The sequence below is a fragment of the Calypte anna genome, chromosome 6 (assembly GCF_003957555.1).
Source record: "Calypte anna isolate BGI_N300 chromosome 6, bCalAnn1_v1.p, whole genome shotgun sequence".
Classification (NCBI taxonomy): domain Eukaryota; kingdom Metazoa; phylum Chordata; class Aves; order Apodiformes; family Trochilidae; genus Calypte; species Calypte anna.
The window spans coordinates 18,697,389-18,723,122 of NC_044252.1; the positions used below are offsets into that span (position 1 = coordinate 18,697,389).

The 25,734-nt window shown below is 41.6% G+C and overlaps 1 protein-coding gene and 2 long non-coding RNA genes across 3 annotated transcripts; 1 reads left to right on the forward strand and 2 right to left on the reverse strand.

Annotated features, from left to right (window-relative positions):
- Window positions 1-10,399: 10,399 nt before the first annotated feature.
- On the reverse strand, window positions 10,400-22,733 carry LOC115598511. Its single transcript, XR_003987706.1, has 3 exons — window positions 22,723-22,733; window positions 18,090-18,096; window positions 10,400-10,514 (listed from the first exon to the last, which is right to left on the reverse strand). It is a non-coding gene; the product is annotated as an uncharacterized LOC115598511 (long non-coding RNA).
- On the forward strand, window positions 10,504-15,808 carry LOC115598512. The gene is made up of 3 exons (XR_003987707.1): window positions 10,504-10,741; window positions 13,157-13,165; window positions 15,795-15,808. It is a non-coding gene; the product is annotated as an uncharacterized LOC115598512 (long non-coding RNA).
- PPP1R3C (protein phosphatase 1 regulatory subunit 3C) lies at window positions 17,330-21,555 on the reverse strand. The gene is given in 3 exon segments (XM_030453091.1): window positions 17,330-19,349; window positions 19,352-19,878; window positions 21,280-21,555. Coding segments are annotated over 2 exon segments (942 nt in total). The 5' UTR covers window position 19,878; window positions 21,280-21,555; the 3' UTR covers window positions 17,330-18,933.
- Window positions 22,734-25,734: the final 3,001 nt, after the last annotated feature.

Genomic DNA, 25,734 nt, shown 5'->3' on the forward strand with positions numbered 1-25,734 from the left:
ATATTAAGAGTTCTCTCAAGGCAGATCCAGATCAGTTTTAGCCATCGCATCACAGATTGCTGAATTTTAAGGTGTCTGTTGTTTTTTTTTTTTAGAGAGACTATTGTGAAGTTGATCACTCAGCCTAAAGGTTCCATGCAGCAAAACTATTCCCATGTAGCTGGTTTGTTTGGTTTTTGGTTTTGTTTTGTTAATTTACTTGTGCAGTAACACTATTACAGTTAAGGCATAACAGCAGCTCTTTAACTAAAATACACCACCTGAAAGTTTATTTTTTCTCCAAGCACTTGTCATATTCAAGACCAAGTCTGCCCAGTTATAGTTGACTGCAAACAGACTGTGCAGACTTAGTATTAAACAAGAACAACCCCCTGTTGATTAACCACCATTGTCACAGTGTTTACAGTGCCTCTGTTTCTCAGTTAAAAAACTGAAGCTGCATTATTTACCCTAGAAACTGCCATCAGCTACATTAAACAAAAGCGCATTTTAGAAAAGTGTTGCACTGATCATAAATATTTATACCAGACAGACCATAACTAGAAATTTTAATGCTATACCCTGTTTATATAAATCCCTCTTAATTTGGAAAATATTTCTTTGACAGACTGAGATATCCATATCCAACAAATGTACATTGGAGAAAACTGCTATATGGTCTCCACCAAAGTTTTCCCATTTGTACCACATTCAGCTTTTGTTTTAATCAGAAACAAAGTCTTGCTGGAAAGTTTGGTCAGGCCCAGACATTATAGCTGGAAGCGTACACACAGGTCCTTTCAGCTCTGCTCCCATTCCTGCAAAGAGGGTATTCAAGGCATTCAACCTTGACAGGCTTGAGAAGTGGGATTCTGTTGAAGTTTAACAGGGACAAGTGCAAAGTTCTGCACCTGTGTCAAGGCAATCCTGTGCAAAAACACAGGTTGGGAAGAGAAAGGATTGAGGACAGCCCTGAGGAGAAGGAATTGGGGGTGATGGAGGACCAGAAGCTGAACATGAGCCATCAATGTGCACTTGCAGCCCAGAAAGCCAACCAGGTCCTGGGCTGCATCAAAAGCAGCACAGACAGACGGGAGGGAGGTGATTCTCCCCCTCTGCTCTGCTCTTGTGAGACCCCACCCGGAGTATTGTGTCCAGTTCTGGAGTCCCCAGCATAAGGACACAGAGCTCCTGGAATGTGTCCAAAGGAGAACCACTAAAATGATCAGGGCGCTGGAGCACTTCCCCTGGGAAGCCAGGCTGAGGAAATTGGGGTTGTTCAGCCTGGAGAAGAGGAGGCTCTGAGGTGACCTTATGGCAACCTTCCAATATCTGAAGGGGGCCTACAAGAAAGGACAAGAGGCAATGGATTAAAATGAGAAGCAGGGAGATTTAGATTGGACATTTGGAGGAAATTCTTTACTATGAATTTGGGAAGGCACTGGAACAGGTTGTGCAGGGATGTTGTGGGTGCCCAGTCCCTGAAAGTGTTCAAAGCCAAGTTGGATGGGGTCTTGAGCAACCTGGTCTAGTGGGAGGTGTCCCTGTCCATGCATGGGGATTGGAACTAGATGATCTTTAAGGTCCCTTCCAACTCAAACCATTCTATGATTCTAAGAGACCATTGGCAGATGCAGGGCTTCAGGCTGCAATCTGTAGGCACCAGGAACTGTGCATGGCTGTGTAGTTATCACATTGGGATCCCATCCTCTGGAGCTACAAACCAAATATAAACCAAATTATTCATTTACAGCAATAAAAAGTATTTGAATTGTACATGGCTCAAAAGCACTTTTTAAATTAAAACTGTTGGTCTGGGATTATCCCAGCCTGGACTGCTGAAAATGAACCCAGCAAAGAGTGAGTCTGTTTTGCAGGTAGACAGGTGTCCTAATCTGGTCACAGTCTGGTTGCACAGGCCCAAAAGAAGGGAGGAAAAAAAGGGAGCAGGCAAATTTTTTTGTGGCACCTTACAATTGGATTGACGTAGAGCTGTTGAGATGCCATCATCCTAGAAAAGAATCCTCTAAAAGCGTTTTTAAAACTTGATAGTGGTCTCAGGCCATGTAAATCTCATTTTCTGGCCAGGACAGATTATTATCTCTGCAAATACATCTGCCATCCATGGGGGCCATTTTCAGAAGTTCTTAACCCAAAAATATATAATTATATGTTGGTTCTGTGTATAGGCTGTATAGGCAGAAAAGCAATGCTGTTAAAAATCCTTCTACTTCATCTGCAGATTACAAGAGATGGTGCAGCAGTGATGTCCACTTAAAATAATTCTTTATTTTCACAGAGTAGATCCTGTGACTGTCCTTTTCTGATCAAAAGGAGAGGTTACCACACCCCTCACCTGTGAACAGATTCCAACCTGGGGTGTAGGGAATAAGGGAGCAGCTGAGTTTCAGAATCTACACCCAAGCTGCCATCAGTAATGGCACTGGACTTCCCCAGTTATAATGAGGCCACATTCCCTAAAAAAAAAGTATTATTTATCTAATATTTCCTATCCTGCAGCAGAAAACAAGAACCAAGTTGACCAAAAACCTTGCTGATGAAAAGTTATTTGCCAAGTTGCCACGTCACATTAAGATGGCACAGTATTTTATACACTTGGGTTACTGTAATTTTTTCCCCAACCTGAGCCCCGTTTCCTGATATGAAAGAAATTTCATTTAAAATGTCAAGGCATGATGTCAGCAACAGCAGTTGAGGGTTCCAGATGCAAAAATACCAGTACTGCATCTCATTTTTGTGACACAGATTGGTGGAAAGGGCAGCTTTTCCAGAAAGATTCTTAAACTTACATGATGGGGCCAAAAGGTAACTGAGCTACAACAATTTTTTTTTTCTCTCGTGTCCAGACTATGTTGAACTGTCCTTGGCCATGTTCTGTGCTGTAGTATTATAACAGTTTAACAACATTCTTAGCAAATTTACTTAACCCAGATACAGCCAAAATCCCAAGAACATAATGGGGTTGGTGATTTGCTGAATCTGTGTTTTTATCAGAATGTGTATTTTGGTACTTTGCCCATCTGCTAGGGCTCTCTGGTTACTTTTTAACTGTTACTGCTTTGCATTAAATCAATTATGGCATGGTATGGTTTTGACAGCCAACTTTTTCTAAATATGCCTGGTTTATATGGGATAAATTGAAGTCATTGAGTGGAATAATGAATTCTCCAGAGAACTTCCCAGATAGTTTCTGAAGGAGCAATGAGGCTCTGCAGAAGTAGTTCCTTGAATGCTGCTGTCTCACTGGCTTGATTTTCTTTACAAAGGATGGGTGTTTCTTACTGCATAGCACTTGGCTTTCACACATCTTTACTCCTTCATTACTAAAAGCCATAAAACCCCCAGAACTCCAAAACGTTCATCTGGGATTCAAAGGAAGATCAGGGAGGTTTTGGACTTGTATGCATGGAGTTTAGGAATATATAGGGGAATTAGTCAGAAGGGAAGGGTAGTATAAGGGAGGACCAGGGCTTATTTATAAGAGAGGACCATTGTCACTGTCTGCAATGGATCTCAAAATTACCTATTGTATCTTGGGGTTGGAAAATACCCTAATATCATAGGCTCTCACCATTACCCTAACACTACCAAGTCTGCCACTAAACCATGTCCCTAAGTGCTACCTCTACATGTCTTGAAAATACCTCCAGGGATGGTGACTCAGCCATTTCCTGGACAACCAGTTCCAGTGCCTAATAATCACTGCAGTGGAGGAACTTTACTAATACCCAATCTAAACCTCCCGAAGCACAGCTTGAGGCCTGCTGAGCAAGGAAACTTTACTAACCCCTTTCATGTGTTGCCATCTCTTGCAACAAAGCTTTGGCAATCTTTTGGTCTGTGACCCCTATCAATGACTTATTCCCGGATCAGATCCTCTTAATTGACAGTCCTTTAATGCCAGCTATGCAACTCATGCTGGTGAGATGAGTATGTGGGATGGATAGCTTAAATACAACTGTGCTTGCTGCTGTGAAGAAAAGCTGAAGCCTAGAGCATAAGTGCCAGCTCTGAACTCTGAGGTTCTCTACGTAGCACTGTCCCAAGAAACACAAAAAACTTCAGACTCCATGCATAGATATTTGGCCATTTTTGTTTGCTGTTGCTTTTCCCCTGAGAGGATCCTGGCCTGTCTGTGGTTTGCAGGTTGAAATCAAGTCACTTTATTGAGCATAAAAAAGCACCTTCTGGCAGTGGGAATATGAGCTTGGGGTCTAGCTTTGACATGGGCATGTTGAATCTTCCTCATGGAAATCATGCCCAGGACAGAATGTTTTTAATACAGCTCCAGCAAGGAAAACTTACCACTGCATTTCTCCTCAGCTCTTAAACTGCTTTTTTCTTTAAAGGTACATTTAGGACTTCTGAGAAATTCTGACCATTTTGACCACTAGATCCCAGAAGCACCCAAAGTACAAAATACAGACTTGCAAAGCCCCATACCCTTTGTTTTCCAAAGATTTAAAGCCAGACACACATCTGTCTTCTGAATCTGCAAGAAGTTAAAATTATGGTTAAAATTTTGGTTCCTTTTTCATGCTCTTCATATCTATGCTTTTAAAGTCACAACCTGATGCTGCATTTTTGGGGGAAGTTTTTCTGCTATATAGGGGCCTGACAGAGGACTCACATGCTCCCTTCCCTCCTCTGCTTGTGCAACCTTATGTAGCCATGGTGCCTAACAGCCTGCCCTTCTGCTTTGGCCCTCTAGTCCCACACGTGAAGCTGTGAATCAGGCTGACCTCAGCAAAGGTCTGGAACACAAGCTGAATAGTCAGAAACGTGGCCCCACAACATCCGAGCAGTCCACTCTGTGGGTCAAGGCCACAATTCATGAGAGCAGCTCCTCGCCTTGCTTACAGTAGAGCCAGATCCAGAAGCTGTAAACCTGGCTTAGTGCACTCTTAGCTCTCTTCAGTCTCCCTGAAAGTCCCTGGGAAGCTACCTGGGGTAAAATCTTTGCCCAAGATACAATTTCTTCTTCATTACCTGATCCTGATATAGGCTCACCTCTCAATTACCCGGGAAAAGGATGAGGTGAGATAATGTAGATAAAGCAAGGCTAATGATATAAAACATATGTGAATGGGGCTATAAGAACATGCTGAGTGTGTTCATCCTTGCCATCAGCTTTCTAAAGGGAAGGGCTTTCACTAAAAGTAGGCAAAGATGTGTCTGAGGTGAGCATAAAATATTCTCTGTTATGAGCTCTGTAACAGAGGCATCAGCTGAAGCTGAATTGATTAATTAACAGGGTAAGTGTATGTACCTTTGAGATTATGTCCCGTTTTTAAATTAAAAAAAAACCACTGCTCATTCAACATGAAGCCAGAACATTATTTAATACAGGATCTGTTGTGGGATCTCCTTGGAAACACAGTAATTGTTCTCCTTATGGTACTTTCTGGTAAGGTGAATTTATGAATACATATTTTGCTACAGCAGCATTACTGAAATCAGAAATACATGAATACCCTTTGTCTCTTATAAGGGAAAATATTTTGTGGCATCTCAGCCATGTTTGTAACATAGTTACATGTTCTGTTTTTAATCAACAGAATTAGGATAAATGTTTCTGTGTAGACTGTTCCTAGCCATTGTAAAATGCTCAATAAATGTATACATACTTGGAAAAAATACATTTCACACTGAAGAACTGTTTAAGAACTTAGTAACACCATTTAAAGAAATAAGCTGTAATTTTTTTTTTTTTTTTTTTGGAAAGGCAAATACTGTATACATTTCAGAGAGGGATTCTGACATTTCCTCCCTGAAAATCAATTTCCTCCGAGTATATACAAGCTATCCACGAATCCCCTTTACCTCTTCAGCTGCTCTTTCAAGCATTATCAGGTGAATATGATAATGGTGGATAAGGTGAATATGATAATCCTATTATACATCTACCTTTATTCTGAAAGTGAAGGGAGGATCAGAGGTCAAATAACAGACCCTTTGTTGAAAGCCAGTGGAGGCTTCATTACAGTGAGATCCAGATCTGGAAAGGAATTTTGGCATCCAAACCCTTTTGCCTCCCCCAACTCCATTTAGCTGTTGCTTAAGCCTGCAAGGAGATGCAGCCTATAAAATCTTCAGGTTCTGTTGTTAATGTTTCCCAATTTCCTAGTTCTGTGACTGTGTGCATCAAAGGTACTTCAGCTGTGAGAAACTCCAGCAACTGAGGACCTACGTTGAGCTGATTTCTAGTGCAGATACATTACTTCCTGGATGGATTCAGGAACTGTTTGTTCATTTTATTCAATGGCAATTTAAAAATAATTCAGTGTACATAGGGAAAGGCATGGCAGATTAATATTTTAAACAGTAAAGGCTGTTAAGATATATCCAGTTTTTATTATATGCAAGGAAGTTTGGTGTCTATGGAGTACAACAGAACACCTTAAAAAAGATGTTTCCAAGGACCGCTTCTCAGGTCCAGAGGAACCAGCTCATGGGCTGAACACTCTTCTACAAGACATTACTTTTATTTTTTTAGATGTAAGAGGGAATCCAAATGTATGTTGAGGTAGCTAGTGATAATCTTGCACAGAAAGAAGGGTCCAAGACATCAGTGGCTGCAAGAACTCCCGCAGCCTGTGCACCACTGGCAGAATTGTCACCTGAATTATTCACTGTTCTGTGTGGTCTCAGTGGAGTATCACAGCCATTTCCTTTTAATCTTAGTGTGTATCTCTCTCTGCTCTCTTTCTGATTCTATTCTTTAACAGAAATTGGAACCTTGAAAGGAGATAGGTAGACCTTGATTCAGACTTTTAAGAAAGGAATTAAAAGGGAGTTTACCAAAACTCTATACCAAAAGTATAGAGGCATTTGGCAGTACTGGATTAAGTGAAATTTAAAAATTAGAATTAAATGAAGTGCAAAATAAATTACTGAGAAGAACAAGGGGTGACACACACTTTCATATTGGCTGACTTGAATGGTTTCCATAATCAGGTAGCTTTTATGAAAATATTTTTTTTTAAATGCCTTGTTTCCCCTTAGGAAGAGTACAAGCAGACTCAGTTCTGAGCTCAGGGAAAATCTGTTGCATGATTAACACCCAGCTACAGACTTAGGAGCCTTTGTGTCTGCTCTCAGATGTGACTTCACCAGCATGGCCACAGCACTCTCAGTCCACTCGCAGCTTTCGCTGCTTGGCATTCAGATGTTCTCTTCTGCTTACATTAAAACCCCAGCACTTCCATTCTAATATACCTTCAAAATATTGTCAGCCTTAAAGAAAATATTTTCAGAATGCATCATCTTTATACTGTGTAAACAAAAAATGTAATTTTGTAAAATAGAACATTCATAGAAAATACAGGGGTTTTTAGCAGCTGCAAATGCTTTCCAGGGTATTACAGATAACATAGTTAGCAGATAAGGAAAGATTATCCACTTGGCCATATAAAGCACAAAGAGGACAGCATGTCATTGCTGTAAAATACTTATATGTTAAGCTTTGCATTCCTTAAGCCATAAACCAGGAGTTTCTTGGTCTCATGCTGACTTCTACAGATACATCTTTTACAAAATATCACATAACAAGTAGGCTTTGTTTGGAAAGGTAGACAGAAGGGGAAGTTATCAAATAACTGGGTCAGTGTGCTGGCAGGGCTGCCAAGGAAGCTTGCAGATGTACACATCCTGCAAAACAGTCTGTGTGCTCACTCCAGTGATGGTTCATCTTTAGCCTTATAAATGGCTACCCCAAGCTGTATATTTTTTAAAAGAAATTATAATTTGTTAAATTTTGGAAGAAATGTCTTTGACTTTAGTTTGCGTTGCCAATTGCTGTGATTTAGAGCAAATGCTAACCCAGGCAATCACACAATTAACTGCTGGTTCCTTTTATGATATTGGTATCCAGTGCTGTTTTCCTCTTCTTTCAGTAGATGCTGGGATATAACCACATGGTGGATTCATTATATAAATCCAATCTTTTTTGTTCAGAACATAGATTTTAACTCTACAGTTAGCCTTGTATCAGTATGGCACAACCCTGTGATACCTGATAGACCATCTGCCTCCAGCTCCTTCAGAGCAAGTAAGCCAGCAACACATGAGAACTGGCAGTGAATGAAAAGACAGAACAACTGGAGTATAAGGTTTAATTGCTAGTGCTTCAGTTGTGCCAGGATAATACTATTAGTTCTGACTCATCAGAATAAACTCATTTCTAACTAAAGTACTATGTTTTTTGAGAGTCAAGACAACAGCTGACAGGGTAGACTTATGCAGAATTGCTCATGGCTTTTAGGTGCCATCCCTGACCTTTCACAGTGCTTTAATTTGCAGTCTGTAGGTATAATGGGATAGAATATTTCAGGATGCTAAAAAAAGCCTTTAGGTTAACTATCTATTTCACAATTGCCTTTGTGAAGGTTGGATCTGACTCAAGTATGATGACATCCAGTGTGATATTGCTAATTAAGTGTTCTGCTGAATCACCTTCAACTCCTTCACCACTATACTTCCTAAAGATGTAATTACTGCTGTCACACACCAGCACACACTGCCTGTGGATTTCAGGCAGGGCAGAAGGTGAGAATAGAAAGTTTAAGGCTTAAGGATGCATGAGAGGAAAAATTGCAGGGAGTCCAAGAAGGGAAGCAAGCACAATGGCAGAATAACTGGGAGAAATCCTAACTACTTGCAGGGTGGAAAATTTAGCAGGTTTGCAGTAACATGAAAATGGGCAAATTGGTTTGGATCAGCCACACCTTCACACCTCCATCTTCTACTCCACTCACTGCTAAATTAAATTCAAATTTGGTTTCTAGCTCTAGCTTTTACTGAATGAAAGGAGTAAAACCCCAGTGAAAATAGAGAGGACTGAAATATAAGCATTTCTCAGCTACATTTCCAAATCAGTTAAATTAGCCAGAGGCTTTCAGGACTCATCTCCCCATCACTGCTCCATCTGTCAAATGTGTGAGTAAACAGACATTCAAGAGGAAACAGATGCTAGCAGTAATACTGTTTCAGTGTCTTCTTGAAGCCAAGGAGTATTTCCCCCAGCATGACTGAGCTGCAGCTCAGCCCTTGCTCACCCAGCCTCTAAGCTGGCTGGGCTCTTCTTGGCAGCTCAGCATGGGAAGGGAGGAACTCTGGCAAGCAGTAAGGACCGGATGGTGGAAAATATCCAGGGACTCCAGACCATGGTCTGTCCTTTTCACTTTCAGAGTGTTTTGCCAGTTTGAGAGGCAGTCACACAGGTCCCACATTTGCTGAGGGATAGAGACACTTAATTTGCACCATTATGTGAAACTAAATCTGTGCTGTCCAGGAAACCACATGGGCTCAGGGTGCTGAAAAGGAATGCCCTTCGGAGAAAAAAAGATGCTTGAGTATAATGGGCCAAAGGCACTGTGGAAGGACTGGCATTAATTTAAGAGCAATTGTCCTACAGATACTTCTCCCACACCAGTGTTGTCAAATTGTGCCTGTTGTGTAGTCACAAAAGCAGCAAACTTGTGGTAACATCAAAGATCAATTGCAGGAAGCGGGAATTTAAAATCAGTTGGGAAAAAAACACATTAAAAACCACTGTGCAGATTTGTCTATATAAAGGCACACAAATAAATCCTTTCATAAAATACTCCAGGGGCTCCCATGCTTTTCTGCACAAACTTGTGACTCAGAGCAGGAAAGGCACAAAGTTGCTCTGACAAAAATCAAAACCGTGGATGAAAAAAAGGCCCAGCACAGTCTCAAGACTATTTTAAACCCGTCACAAATGTCCCTATGGCACTTAAACCACAGGCTGTGTGTATATGAATTACACTGGTCTCTTTCCCAAAAGAACAAATATAAAGACACATTATTAGAAATTAATTCTGGTTTCTGGTCTTGCCAGAGTGGTGGTAATCCTGGTGTCTGAGAAGATGCTTCAAAAGTATTGAGAGAGGCTATTTTTCTAGGTATTGCTTTAATAGCTATGCTATGCCTTGAGGGTTTAAAAAATACTCAGTAAATGAGACAACTTGGAAAACAGGTAGAACGGTATCTGGAAAATGTCAGTAGGCCATTTTGGAAAGCAAATGCTAGAGCAGTTATTAACATTTCATTAGGAGTGAGGAAAACACATTTCCCATTCTCTGTATTGTTTTTAATAAAAGCTTTTTCATTTTGTATATCAAGACTGTCAAGGTAAAAGAAGTTTTTTTACTGCCTTTCATCAAACTACTTCAGCTGCTAACAGCTACAGCTATCAAGTAACTTTTAACCCACTCCTTTACCCGGCCAAAGGGCAATAGACAAAAACATTTTCATCTTGTCTCTTGCAATAACTCTTCAACAGGTTTCTGTGCCAGAAATGTGCCATAGCAATGAGCATTTGACAGAGCTTTTATCCACAGATTCCCTCTCCGCTGGCTGCTCCTGTAGCTCCAGAGAGACTTTTGCCTCCTTCCCTCTGCCCTCTGTGGAGCAGAAGGGCAAAAGCTCGCTTGATCTTGATTTTCAGTACGAATACAGACCATGAAAGCGGGGCCTCATGATCCTTCTGGCTTTTTGGGTTTTAGGCAGGAGGTGTCAGAAAAGTTACCACAGGGATAACTGGCTTGTGGCAGCCAAGCGTTCATAGCGACGTCGCTTTTTGATCCTCCAATGTCAGCTCTTCCTATCATTGTGAAGCAGAATTCACCAAGCGTTGGATTGTTCACCCACATGAGCTGGGTTTAGACCGTTGTGAGACATGTTAGTTTTACCCTACTGATGCTGTGTTGTTGCAATAGTAAACAACACATCATCTGTGCCCCCCCCCCCCCCCCCCCCCTTGCTGGGCTTTCCTCTCCCCCCTCTGGAGCACTGCAGTTGTCTTCTTTGGGTTTCCTGGCTTTATGTCCAGGCCACGGACTATATTCTCTGTTGGTAGTCTAAAAACAGAAGGTGGCAAATATGCCTTAAATTTTTAATTCCACACATCAGCAGTGCCGGGCACCAAATCCAAGAGTTGAAAAAGCTTTGGAAAGGCTCCCAAGAGAGACAAGTAAACACCAGAGGGGCTGATATAATCCACACAGAAAAGGAAAGAGGGGTGGTACTTTGGATTTGGAATTCACTGTAGTCTGCTTTTGCTGCCCTAACATGATAGTTAGCTTTAAACATATGTGTCTGTCTAAAGGTTCCTTGTAATGGCAATGTTGCCATAAACTCACCAGTGGCTGAGGAAGCTGCTAGTACATACCTGTGGACCACAGGTTCTGAAAGGTAAAATTTTGTCCTGAGGAGCTTTAAACCCAGGAATAGAGGCTGATTATTTTAAATAGCTGCATGGGGCTCTCTTTTTGCATCATTGCCATGTCAACAGAAAGAAATTCTTTTCCCATATTATCACAAGAGACAAGAAAGATCACACCTGCTAGGACAAATGGCTTCACAGCCACTGTGACCTGAACTCAGCTCAATCCTATGCTCTGGGCAGCCTCTTGGAGCCAGCAGGAGCGAGATGTGAGCTCAGAAACAGACTTCATTTATCTTTTTTCCTGAAGCACGAGGAGAAACCCAGCCTGGCCCCCACAGTCAACTTGAGGCTGCGACTACATGATACTTTAACCTGCGTCTTTCCAGAAAGCAAACTTGTAGCATTTGTGTAATGTTTTATTCTTAAGAAGTAGGATATTTATCACTGAACAGAACAAAATGCAACTGTGCTTGAGAATGCAAGCGTAATATTTGACATTTGCAGCCTACTGAAAATACCAAAATACTTTGGTTTTACTGGTTAGAATTAATATCAGAGTTGAGTTCTTTAGTTTTCAGCTTCTCACAGATTTTGAAATAGAGGGGCATGCATCATCTTCACTCATGCTCATCACGGAGTGTATTGTCCCACCACTCTTCCAGCTGAGTAGAAACAACTTGTATCCACCGTTTCTCTCTTACTCTAGCAATGTCCATACTGTTTACAGGGTGGTCCCAAGTTTTAATTCAGTGGTATCTTAGACTTGCACTTTCACATGAGACCATATAGAGAGGGTTTGCTATGGTGCTCGGAGCCAAGCCAAAGATGTCTGTGCTCCACCATAATACTCTTGACCTGATCGACGTTATGGACATGCAGTATGTAATTAGCTTTTAAATTGAGGAATAGAACTGGGGGTTTTGCTGGTTTGCTTCTTGGTTTGTTGGTGTTTGAGAGCTGTGTTGTTGTTTTGTTTTGGTTTTTTTTTTTTAATTCTATAAATTCTACTGTAACTGTGGGGTTGAAGCAAGGCAGCTGGGTGCTTTTGGAACCAATCTATCTCCTGGATAGATGCAGAATTCTCTCTAGGCAAACCAGAGTGAGATTGTGAGTGGGAAGGCAGGAGACAAAAGCAAAGCCTAGCAAGTAAAAGTCTTTGACAAACAACCACAAAACATCTCAACTTTGCCTGGCTTCAGTTAATGGTACTTGCTGCATACTGAATTAATTTATTAGAACTATAGTTTCACAAAGAATTATTCTGGGGAAAAAAAACTTCAGATATTTGCTTCTGAAGTTATGATTTTACAGATTTTATTTCATGACTTGAAGTTGTATGTGTGATTGGGGGAAGAGGGGACTATTTGGGAAGGAGTTGTGCTGTGTGCTTTTTTGTTTTGTTTTTACCATTTCTTCAAGAGAGAGAAATTGCCATATCAGTCTCATTGCCATCTAGTCAAGTGTGTAGCAGCAGCCACTTTGATGTCACTCCTAAAAGCAAGGTGCAAGATGTTGCAAGTCCAAAAGCATATCAAATACTATGATGAGCAAACATATGAAGAGATAGCAGAGGTATTTCCCCCATAACACCTGTGAAGCAAGCAATTTTTATTGTATTCTTCCCCATTTGTTTCTTCTACAGTATAGTAAATAGTAAATCAATTTCTTGTCTTATAGATTTCCAGTTTCTACATTTGCCTGCTTGTTCAATATTCTGCTCCTTTCACCTGACTGTGTTCTGCTTGCTAATTTCTTGCTAATTTATTGTAATCACAATCTTACTTCTGTCAGAAAGCACACTCTTTACCTGTTGAGCAGCCTTGGTTTTTTCCCCTGCACTCAAAGGAAGCTGAGGATGTTAACACATGTACACAATGACTATACCTTCAGTGCACTGCAATGCCTACAGCATCTTACAGAATTACCAACAACTGAGTAGACCCACAGCACTGCATCTTGTCTGAGCTAATCCTGGTATTTTCTACCTCACTGTTTGAGAGGCACTTAGCAAGAGCAGCACAGGACTGCTTGCAGTAAACACTGCAAAGACAAAAGGCAGTCTGCCTTTTCTACATGAATCCTATTCTATCAAGCTTGCATGAATTTTGTGGGAAACAGTTCTTCACATGGAAGAAATGAAAGCTGTCCAATGTAAAGACAGGTTTAGGAAGTAGATAAATAAGGATGGAATGTTAGAAGCTGATTGAAATGTAGGGAGCAGGAGCAGGAAAAAAGATGTTTTTAGCAGAGGAAATGCCATCCTTAGAAGTAATTGCTCAGTGCAATGCAGCACTGATTCAATCTGCCTAGCTGTCATAAGATTCAAAAACAGTCTACCAAGCACTACAGAAATTATATGTACATTTCCAAGGCTTTATTGTATGAGACAGATGAAGCCAGTTCAGCAGTGAAAGAGCTGTACTATGTTTTCACTGGTGAATTTGAGGACCACACTGCAAGGCTTTCAGCAGAGCAAGCTGAGAGTGACATTTCTGCCTTAAGGAAAAATCCAAAGGTCTGACGGGTTCCTTTCCAAACAACCTGAAATACTAATTTTTCATTCAGCCAAGTATTACATAGCCTACAGAAGGGATGGGGGAAGAGAAGGGAAAGCTACTTCTTTGCTCGCAAGCACTTACAGGCTACTGCAAAAAGAAAGATATAGTTTTCCCTTCTTGTCTATGCAGAATAAAGCAAGTAATTAGGAGCTTAATTTTAATTTACTTAAGACTTCAGAAGCCTCTTTTAAGGTAAGAAGAGGAAAGAATAACTGAAAAGTTTGTGAGGCCTTTATCATGAGAGGGATATAAGAACAGGTTGGGCAAATGCCAGTCAGGAATGGCTGACATGTAGGTAATTATTGAAACAGGAGTAGAGGCATCTCAAGATAAGATTTAGCACAGCTTTATTTTCCATTATTTCAGCCTCAGTGAAACAATTTGTTCTTGATTACATTTCACTTTAAAGCTAAATAGTATCTGAGATGGTTGGGGGTTGTTGCTTTATGTATATGTAAGTACATTTACCATATTATCACTAACTTACCAATTTGCCATTATAAATTGTGGTAATTTGTTTATATATATATATGTAATTACAGAAACAGATATTACTGGTTGCCCGTGAATATTCTAATTATGTTCTCAGGAAACATTCAGATGCTAATACGAAACACCAGCGAACTTCAATTTAATTTGGCATGGTAGAACTAGGCCTAGCTTCACAAAAGTCAGAAAAGTTATTAGGAACCGAAGCTGAAACACTTAAATCTGAAGTACAAAGTCTCTGAGTACTGTGCCACCCATAGGCTATAGCTGAAAGTTAGACACCTTAGAGCTACAGAGCTAGGGGGATGAATCCAGTCATCCACTCTGTCACTGTAGTGGTAGAAATACACATCTACGGTGCAGCTGGAATGGTGACTTCTTGAGGGAATGAGATGATGTTTCCAAGCTGTTTCAAGGATTGCATTGGTTTTATGCCTTCATCTTTTGACTAGGCTGTTTCTGAAATAACAGCATCTAAGATGCATGTTTCAATTCCAAGTTTTCCAAGGGTGTCAGTTTCTAAATATATTTGTAAGACTAATTTTTTTTCAGTTAATCTACCATAGTGTTGCTAATACCTTCCTCCAGGAGCCTGAAACATTTTGATGGATGTGAGCAGGGTGGGCAGAGTGATACAGATATTGATATATATGTATATACATATATATCATTTATTTTATTGGGGGAGATGCTGGTAGTTGGATGCAGTGATCTCTGAAGCCTTTTCCAACTGTGGCAACTCTGTGATTCTGTGAGCTTTAGTATTACATACAAGTTGTTTTAAAAGAGGAAGAAGTGAAACTGCATCGCTTTGGTATAGTGAGGAGAATGGAGAAGTCTTTTGCTCTCTCAGTTAAGGAAGGGTTTTGGAGCTGTTGAGCATCACTGCAGCACTGCACTGCCTCACAGCTGGGCAAAGATCTTAGAGGCAGCTCCTTCATCATTTCTTTGTAAGCAGCCAGAGTCATGGCATGGAGATCCTCAGGTGTCTGCCCCAAGACTGTTCCTGGAGCCCCACCACTGGTGCTTGAGCTGCTTCTCACTGCTTTCCAGGCTGGCAAGGCATCGTAGTAAAGAAACTGGCTTAAAGCTAAATCTTGGTCAAAGGAACCTGTCTTCTAGTATTTTTAAGTGATTTATGTCTTGAACAGAAGTACAAGTAAGCATTTTCAGTTGTAATGGCTGGCCACAAAATCAGGCTGGAGGATAAGGAATGCTACTTTTCCTCACAGTGGGAGTCTTCTGCTTATTTTGTTGGAGCAACACCTCACCATAAGGCAGAGAAATCTTCAGTATATTTCAGTTACAAATCTCTTCTCAGTTCACTTCTCTGTCTAGAGCAGGCAGTTGGTGTTGCACTGTCATCATGACTGAAGAGCGCCTGCGCATAAGACACCAAATTACCTACCAAAAAGCAGTGTAGTTATTTCCATAACATCCTCATGGAAAAGTTGGCTGCCCATGGCTTGGATGGGCAGGTTCTCTGCTGGGTCAGACACTGCCTGGGTGGCTGGGCCCAAAGACTTGTGGTCAATGGAGTTAAATCCAGTTGGCAGCTCAGTCACGAGTGGTGTCAAGCAGGGCCCAGTGCTGGGGCCACTCCTGTTTAACACTTTATCAATGATCTGGATGAGGGGATTGAATGCACCCTCAGTAAGTTTCCAAATGAAACCAAGTTGGGAGGGAGTGTTGATCTTCTGCATGGTAGAAAGGCTTTACAGAGGGACCTGGACAGACTGGATCTTTGGGCTGAGACCAACCATATGAAATTCAATAAGGCTGAGTGTTGGGTTCTGCATTTTGGTCACAACAACCCCAGGCAGCACTAGAGGCTTGGAGAAGAGCAGCTGGAGAGCTGCCTGGCAGAAAAGGGCCTCAGTGAATTGATTGATAGTCAGCTGAATATGAGCCAGCAATGTGGCCAAGAAGGCCAATGGCATTCTGGTTTGTATCAGAAATGGTGTGACCATCAGGACTAGTGAAGTGATCCTGCCCCTGTACTTGGCACTGGGGAGGCCACACCTCAAGTACTGTGTTCAGTTTTGGGCACCTCAGTCCAAAAAGGACATTGAGGTGTTGGAGCAGGTCCAAAGAAGGGAAACAAAGATGGTGAAGGGTTTGGAAAATATCTCTTATGAGGAGTGACTGAGGTTGTTGGGGCTGTTTAGTCTGGGGAAACAGAGGCTGAAGGGAGACCCTATCACTCTTTACAAATATCTGAAAGGAGGTTGTAGTGAGAGTGGGGTTGGTCTCACTGGTAACAGAAGACAGGTCAAGAGGAAATGGCTTCAAGTTGCATCAGGGAAGATTTAGGTTGGATATTAGGAGAAACTTCTTTACAGAAAGGGTTGTTAAGCACTGGAACAGGCTCCCTGGGAAGGTGATTGAGTCTTCCTCCCTGAATGTGTTTAAAAATAATCTGGATGTGGTGCTTGAGGTCATGTCATTTCTGCCTTAAGGAAAGAAATCAGGAATAGGGTCATCAGGAATAGGGTAATAGGGTTAGGACAAAACTAATTCAATGATCTTGAAGGTCTTTTCCAGCCTGGACAATTCTATGATTTTTCCAGCTCAGAGACACACTGTCAGCACCATATTGCCCTTTTCCATTTTTGGAATTGATTTTTCATAACTAAAACTCAATTTCACACCTCTGACGTTGCGTGCAACAGACTGAACCACACTGGATCTTGTCACTGAATTTTCTTAATGTGTTAAGAGATGCCATACATAATATCTGCTATCTGGTGCTCACAGCTTGCCTGTTCTGTTGCTGTGATGGTCTATATTGCCACGTAGAAGGGGTGATCCAAACCCTTCTGCCTGCCAGGGACTAAGCCCTTACCACACTGTTTTTTCCATTCTAAGTAACTGCAAGGGTAGGTCCATGCTGCAATGTCAAAATTAAACAACTGTCTCAAAGGACAGGCATTTTATTTTTCAAGGAGCAGTTTGGTACTGATAGCAGTTCAGTTGGATTCCTGTGTGTAAAAGGAGAAAACCCAATCTCCCAATGCCCCAAACAGCAGTGTATATAATGAGCTAACACAGTATAATGTGTATATAATGAGCTGACACAGAAAGAAACAGGTATATCAAAATACAATTTATTCTTAAAATGGCCTGTTTACACTTAACAGCAAGGGTTACATTGGGAAAAATAGCAATTAGTGAAGCAGGCTTATTTTACCTTAGCATTTGTTGTCTCACTACACTGCAAGTAGCTTTAGACTCAGAATATCATACTTTTTATCAATGGGTGAAAATGTGATTTTTATTTTGATGTCAACACTTCTGTCCAGCTAAAAGGTATGCCTGTATTCACATCTTCCAAGTATGTATTGGACAACAAGTCTTGCATGAAACACAGATCACTTTTACAGTTTGACAGCTCAGAAAGCTAAATTATGAGCACACAGATACAAAATATATATTAGATTACTTAGGTCTAAAAAAAGTCTTTAAAGAATGAGGTACAATAAAACAGCAAGTTTTTTTGCTTTATGTGCAAACTTATATTCAGTTTAGAAAAAAATAGTAGCAACCCTGCTCTTTTAAGGAAATCAACTTTCACAAAGTGTAGCTACCTCACTGTCTTCAATATGAAGGACTTGGCCAATGTTACTCACTTGCGAAAAGTCATCATTAACCTTGTAGCAGGGAGCAGGATACTGGACCACCAGATGCTGTAAAACTGGATCAGATAATGAGTCAAATAATCAAATGCTGCTACAGGCTAGAAGGTTACTAATCACTTGGTCTGTTCTGCCACCTAACCCCGCCTTTGGTATGCAGGATGGTTTAAAAACTTTTTTAAAAGGCACATTTTTCTTTTAACATTAGAAGGTAACCATCTCCCTGCTAAGTGGGTAGAAAATGAAGTCAACTTTAGATTTGTTCTCAAATGCAGGATATTTATTATTCATAAAGCCAAGAAGGACAGAGATGTCTTCTCAAAGCAGCAGTCGTTTCCTCCACTGCACAGAATTTTCTGTATTCTCCTTTTAATCCCACAGAACTTTATCTAGGATGTAGAAGAGCAGCGACGGAGAGAAAAAACTATAACACTGTACAGCTCCAAGTTACAGAGCACATCCTATCTCTTTACCTTCTCCCACTTTTCCATTAACCTCTCCAAGTTTCTTGCCCTGTACTGAAGCCACAGGTTCCAGGTATGCATTCCTACCCATCTCTGCTACACACACACAGAGTGATAGCAAACCTCCATCCTCACAGCATCACCTCAACTGCAGTAACAGCTGCAAAATTAATTGTGATGTTCTCTTCATGCAACGTCCCTGTACACACATGCATACTCACACATGCAGTCACTAGAGCTTGCTAAGCTACCACTCCTTACTGCCTCACAAGAGTCTCTCACCCAGTGACTCAGGAGAGCCTACAGCAGAAAGCAAGCAGTGCATACTAAAGACACAGGCATTCTATTTCTGCAGTAGATGGCATACACACGGGTTTGATCTTTTCTTTCCTCCCAAGGATAAGTTTTGGCTAAGAACTTCAGTAGCATAGTATGGTTTAACAAGTCTCACAGACTAGTGAATTTGGATTTGTTCAGCCAGCCAACAAAACCTGGCAGGTGGTTACATTACATAGTATGTCAACCAGAAAACTAACACTGTTTTGCTGTTGAATGGAAGAATACTTCTTTGCAAGTACTGATCACCAATTACCACATTACCAATATGGTAATGAATTTTCAGTCTGATCCAGTCTCTGCCACTGGGAAAAGAAGCCACTGTACAGCCTTGGACTGCCTAGTTGATCAGGCTCTCTCTCTTGTTGCCTCCTTGAAGCCTGCAGATCTACACAGTCTTTCTTGGCAGATGGTATCTGAACACCATCAGGCTTCCACTCTGCATGAAGAATCTTGTAATTCTGACCCTCGTTATTATCCCAGAAGGTTTGTTCTCCACTTTGGTAGGAAATGCAAAATTCTATCTTCTCTTCAGAGGGAATTGAAGGAGGCAAGTCTATGGTAAACGAGAAGGTATCATTTTCAGATTCATTGTAAACATTGTTCATGTATACACACTCAACGTCCATGTAGGTCTTCCAGGTATCAAAGGTAATTCGAACCTGAACCTTTTTTCGAAGCTCACATTTTTCACTTTCACAGTGCCAGACAGCAACTTCTCTTGCAGGGTGCAGTTCTCCAGGCTGACCAAGTTCTTCTGCAGGCGGTTCCTAAAGTCCAAGTAGTCAGCTGAGGGCCGAGCGAAACCCAGAATCAAGTTTTTCTCCTCATGTAGCTTTAAGCTAGATGTTATATTTTCAAGGCTTAAGAAGTCAAACTGAGGATCCCACTCAGACTGCTCCTGGGCCTCAGAGAATGTGTGTATTGCTGTCAGGGACAGCCCCTTCGAGTCTGCAAACACAACTCGCTTCTTGGCTCGGGCTGCTGAGTGGTTCCAGTCACTCTTCTGAGCTTCGGAGTCACGTCTCACATGAAGACATGGTCTGAGAGGTTTGAGTCTGTTCACAAAGTTGCTTCTTTGACAGTCCTCAAGGGGGCTGAGAAAACTCTTCAGTGGTGGAGAGTGGGCTAAGCAAATTCTCATGGCCACGTCCACAGGCATGATGGAGCTTGGCAAGGGTCTTGGGTCCAAGATCTGTATCATCCTGAAAGCAGCAGAAATACAGGATACTGTTATTTTTTTTACATCAGATAAGAAACTTCTTACGAATGCATATTTGCTTCAGTGGCTGTCTTAATTATTCATGGTCTCATCTTTGCATGGCTTTAGAAAATGCTGCCTAAATGAAAATCGATGGTTCAAACCAAGGAACTAGGGTGAAGACTATTCCGTCATTTCTTGCTAATTCTGAATTGTTTCAATTCAAATGTAGTTTCATATGCTTTTTCTGAACCTCTGAAAAACAAATTTTATTGACAGCTAATTGAACACATTTCCTTTAGAAGACAGAAGACATCATCTTAGTAAACAGATAGATAACAGATACAGAGGCAGTTTTCATCCCCTTGAGCTTCCTTCTAAAGACTTTGAGCCAGGTCTTAAAACCCCACCAAGATGGATCAGCTGCTTCATCTCTGAGCAGAGACAGCACTATGCTGAGCAAGACACCTATCCCACCAGAGCATCAAATGGGGTGCTCTGTACCTTGACGCAGAACCACCATGCACAACTCTTAACAACTATAAATGCATAGTAAAGTACTCTGGTTTAGGTTCATTAAGATTAATAAAAACACTTAAGTACCTTCGGAAATATTTTCTATGAGCTACTAACCTAGGTCCAGTTAACAGAGCTCTTGTATTGTTAATACTGACAGCTGACTGAACAATAGAAATTTAAAAAGGGCAGGGGAGAAAGGGAACACTGATTTCACATCATCATGCTTCAAGAACTGGTTTTAAAAAAATCTTATAATCCCCACAGTCCATTCTGAAAGCCTTCTGCAAATATTAATGAAGAATGCTTTATTTGTAAAGACTTATTCATAACCCTTCCTCTCAGATGATGAAAATCACAATTTCTATGCAAGAACATGGCCCATTCAAAGCCAGTTAACTTGAGTATTTGTAAAATTGGGGCTTCATCTGCAGCACGTCCCTTCTGAGAAGGCTGCAGTCCTCACTGGAAATGCAGGGTTTTGTTGAGTCATGGGAAAGCAGAGTATTTGCTTAGTCAGTTAAATAAATGGCTTTCTCGTTCCCAGAGTTCTCACTGATATTACAGAACCCTGGAAAACAAACAAGCAGAATTTGTGCTAGCCTCTTAAGTCTTCTTGCTTTTTTTGTTTTGTTTTGTTTTTACGGTGGCAGTGTTTGTCATAATAAGAAGGACGAGGAGCATGCTACCATCAAATAATCAAGTTTTGCTTTGACTTAATAGGAAAAGCCTTAAGGCTTCAAAAATACTCTCTGCAACTTTCGTAACCAGTTCTTGAGGCAATTGCTCTTGAGCTTTTGCAGTATCAAAGACAGTGGGGGGGGGGGGAAGAGGGGAAACGCAACAACAAAAAAAAAACACCCAAGAAGAAAAAACCCAACACCGCAACCTGCAAGAGGCAGGCTGCCGGGAGAGGTACAGATGAGCTGCAGCACCAGACGACGCGGGTTCAGCAGCATTAACAGGCGCTGCCCAAGCCCCGGGACGCTGCTGCAGGACCTCTGTGTGCAACCGCAGGAGGGGAGAAGAGCAGAGCAATTTTCTGAGTTTTATTGCCCAAAATGCAAAGCCTGATGGCCGCTGTTTCCGCGGAGCTGGACTGCACACCCACAAGGAGAGGAGCAGAAGCCCGCAGGACGGGCACGGCGGGGTCTGGGGGGGGTGCGGGGCTTACCTGCTGCAGTGCATGGGCCAGGCACACAACCTGCTGCAACTGGAGCCCCTGCGCGCCTCCCCAGCCCCGACCCCTCCTTTAAGGGGCCCTCTCTGCGTCGGGCGGCCAAGGGGCGGCCCCGGCCCCTCGGGGGTGCGGTCAGGTCCGGTTCGGTCCGGTTCAGTCCGGCGCGGTGGGGCTCTGTGGGCGGGCGCGCTCCCTTCTGGCGCGGAGGGGGAGCGGGTGCCGCCGCCTCACGTGTCCCGGAGGAGCGGGGGCGGGTCCGCTGCTCCCCGTACTGGGAGAAAGGGACACCGGAACACCCACCCTTTTTTTTTTCTTTTCCCTCTTTTGTTTTTTTTCTCTCCTCTCTCCTGCTTTTCTTTCCCCCTCCCCCCTTTTTTTTGTCTTTCTCCTCTTTCTTTGCCCCCACTGCTCTTTTTTTTTCTTCCCCCCTTCCACCACCGCAGGGGCTCGGTGCCACATCATATTGCCTACTTACGGCCAAGGGCATTTACTGTTCTAATTTTCAGGGTTACTACGTCTTACTGAAAGCAAGATGTGATGTGGAGCCTGTGAACTGTAATTTCCTGAGGTTGTAGTTTTAGCAGTAGATGAGACCATGTGCAAATGAACAGCAGGGAGCCTTGTGCTCTGTGAAGTAAAGGGGGCTAGCAGTGATGAGCAGGTGATAATACAGTTTTTCTGGCTCATGTAAATTATTTTTCCGTTCTTAGTTTGTGAGAAAAAAAGAGAAAAAGCTCCATTGCTATGTGTGAGAGTAATATTAGGAGATAGTGTCTGAGCATATGATCATGGTGGGTAGTGATAAGGACACCTCCATTTCAGATTCAAGTTGTATAGAAGCTGAAAGAACAGTCATGAAAGGACTCGAGAGAAGACTTACAGTGACTGACATGCAGCACACCAATCAGAACACCGTCTCTTTATGTATAATGAAAGTATTCATAGGACAGTAAGACTTCTGTTTCTTAGCTTGGACCCCTGGTGACTGAAATTCCTGCTTTTTATGCCAGTATGTGAGACTTAAGTTTCACACAGATGAAACCTGAAGCACTAAGTGGCAATGCAGACAAGGTCTGGGAAAGTACTGTTCTGTTCTCTGGCACCAGTTTTCAGGATGAGCTCCGGTCCTCCGCTTCTCCAGTCTCTACCCACTGCTTAAATCCACTTCCTCTCCTTTCCCCTCTCCATGCTCCTTATCTCTTGTTGACTGCCAGTTCTTCTCCAAGGCAGATGATAGGTTCTCGTCGTTTGCCTAGGAAAAGTGCTACAAAACAGCACCCATGCTTGGAAGCCTTTCTACTTGCAAGGGGTTTATTTCTCTTTAGGGAGAGCTACAAATACTTCCAGCCCAGCTGCTTGCCTGACAGCAGTGAGCAGGGCATAAGGGAGGGTTTGGAACCTGGGTGGCACTTAGCAGATCTCCTCTATTTCCCCATTATAAAAAAAATGAGTGAATAACTGGAGAGATCTTACAAGCCTGTGCTACCTGAATCTTTGTCCACAGCTTTCCTAATAGCATGGCTCAGCTGGGCTGCTGCCATATCAGGGAGCACACAACATCAAGGGTTGCTATATTACACTACGTAGCTGCAGGCATTAAATAAGACCTAGAAAATTATTTTAGTCCTTGCTTGAGGTTTGCACAAAAGGAATCACTTCAAGGCTTTTCCACACATATTACTCCTACTGAGTTGTAGCTCACTGCGATGTATGCTACTCTAAAACATTTTGTTCTTGTCATGTAAAAATATTTGTTTTGCCTGACTTTGAAAACATTATGAATCATTAATTAAGGCGATATGATTAGCGAAAAAAAAAAAAATAGTACGATCATTGCTCAATTCAGCAAATATGGACTGGATACAGAAACTTTGTGCCTACTTGGTAACTTGGAGTGCATTCATGGCCATGGTGGTGCAGTTTCCAGCTGCCAATACAAGCAGACAGTGTAGTGCAGAGCCAGCGTGACTCTTTCTTCATCCAAGGAGATATCACTGCACAAGCAAAACCAACTGGGTTACCCAAGGCAGCACACCAGTTTCCACTGTCAGTAATAGTTCACAAGATGTGCATTTTATGGAGGACTCAGGTTGCGGGTTATTTTAGTTTGTCAGCTCTCCTGTCATCAGCTTAAGATAAAGATCTGTATTACCTTTCAAATAGGGCTGCTGAAATGAGAGCACCAGAGGAAAAAAATAATTGTCTTACTGTGCATTTGGCAAAACTGTGCAGCGTACCATCTTTCCTTACATAAATGCACATAAATATTTAGATAGACAGATTTAGGAAGAAGCAGGGTTGATTATAAAAATCAAGCCCCATCATGAGGAGTTGTACCTCCAACTGCTCCTGGAAACACAAACTGACCACCTATACAAGTCCTTTTTCTGAAAACGTTGCACTTGAAATGTAAGAACGCCAACAAGTTAGCTGTAGTAAATATAGTTTTGGTATTGTATTGTATATATAATTGTATACATTCCATTATAATGCTAAACTTTAAATGTATGTTTTTAAAAATAGCAGTCTAGATGTTCCAGAGGCAATGTAAGACAGGCTGACATTGCAAGAAGTCCAGTGAGGTTGCTTGGTGACAAGCATGCAGTTGGGTTCAAGCTGTTCTGTTCAGATACAAGTATATGATATTAGCTCCACAGTGAATGTTTTTATATGCAGACAGCCCTCAGGTCTCCCTGTTCTTTACCTGTCTGAACTAACCAAAGCTTTTCAACCTGCAGCTCTTAGTACAGGTAATGAATGATTGTGCCTTTCTTTTCTGTGCTGGTACAGATCTACTTATACACTCAGCCCACATTGTTGTACCTGCTGGAATTTAGGGTTTGCTTTGTTTTTCTCTTTTTAACCTGTTTCTCCCTAAGAGGTTTTTATATTCTCCTGGTAATTGTGAACTGGAAGGTAAAGCTGCGGCTCCAAAAGCCATATAAATGTTGTCAGCTATAGAGATGCTCTTTTTTCTGGTGTTTACACCCTGCCCTGTGTCTGTGTTCTGAAACTGAGTAATTAAACAAGGTTTTTATGGTTTACTCTGCCTTTATTACTTTCAGGTCTTTGTGCTTCTCTGCTATCCTCCCCCACATCTCCAGGAAGGAGTAAAGGAGCTATATTGCCAGTGAGGGTATCTAAAGAGTTGAGCAGACTTTGGCTTTTAACTGAAGCCTTTTCAAGCACAGATAAGCAAGCATATCCTCAGTGCAAAGTAAAGTCACAACCACATCTATAGGAAAAAAGTACAGAGAGAAGTAATACATATCCCGAGACAGTTGCATAGTAATGCAACTTGAGAAATTGTTGCTGTTCACAGGGTGGGAGAGCAATGCTAGCTCGATGCAGTCATAATAGGCAGTTTAACAGGACAGGATTTTATTTTATTTTCAGCTTGAGACTAGAATCAATTAATTGGTAGGCCAAATAAGTCCAAAACACCTGGATCAATAGAAAACAGAAAGCACCCATCTTCTTTTGTCTAGCACATATTTGGTTACTGACGCATAACTCAACATGTTGTGAATGAAGCAGAGCTTAAACAAAAGGGTATCTGTGATAACAGACAGATTTGGCCCATTAGGTCAGGGGACAGAGATGCCACAAAAGGTTTACAACAGCTTTTTTTTTTTTTTTCTTGATATGAGCTCTTCTGTTTGGTGTTCACTCTCGGCCACTCAAATTAATCTTTGTAAATGTGTATTATTTATGAAGCTGGGTAGCAGGTTTCTATGAATGTGTGATGCAAATAGTAACTATTCAGGTACATAACAAGGCTAGGGAAGTCCAAACTGAGTTGAGCCTCTGAGCCTTTGAAAATTTAAAATCAGTGATTTTTCCAATGAAATACAGTGAACAGGAGTCTTCTTCAGTCTGAACAGAAGATTATTTTCTTTACTTCTCAGAGCCCTCTGGTGAACTTTCAAAATTCCTAATGGTTACAAATATAAACAGAGGAAATGTGTCCTGGGAAACTCTATTTTTTTAGGGTTTTATTCAGCAATGGCATAGTCCATATGAAGAATAAATATTTTTTCATGTTTTTGGACTTCTTATTACCCCATTCCTCCTGTTTAACCAGACCTAACATGCCTTTGGAATCTCCTCTCCAAGAGAACACCAGAAACTTTTCTATATACTGAATTACTAGACAATATAAGA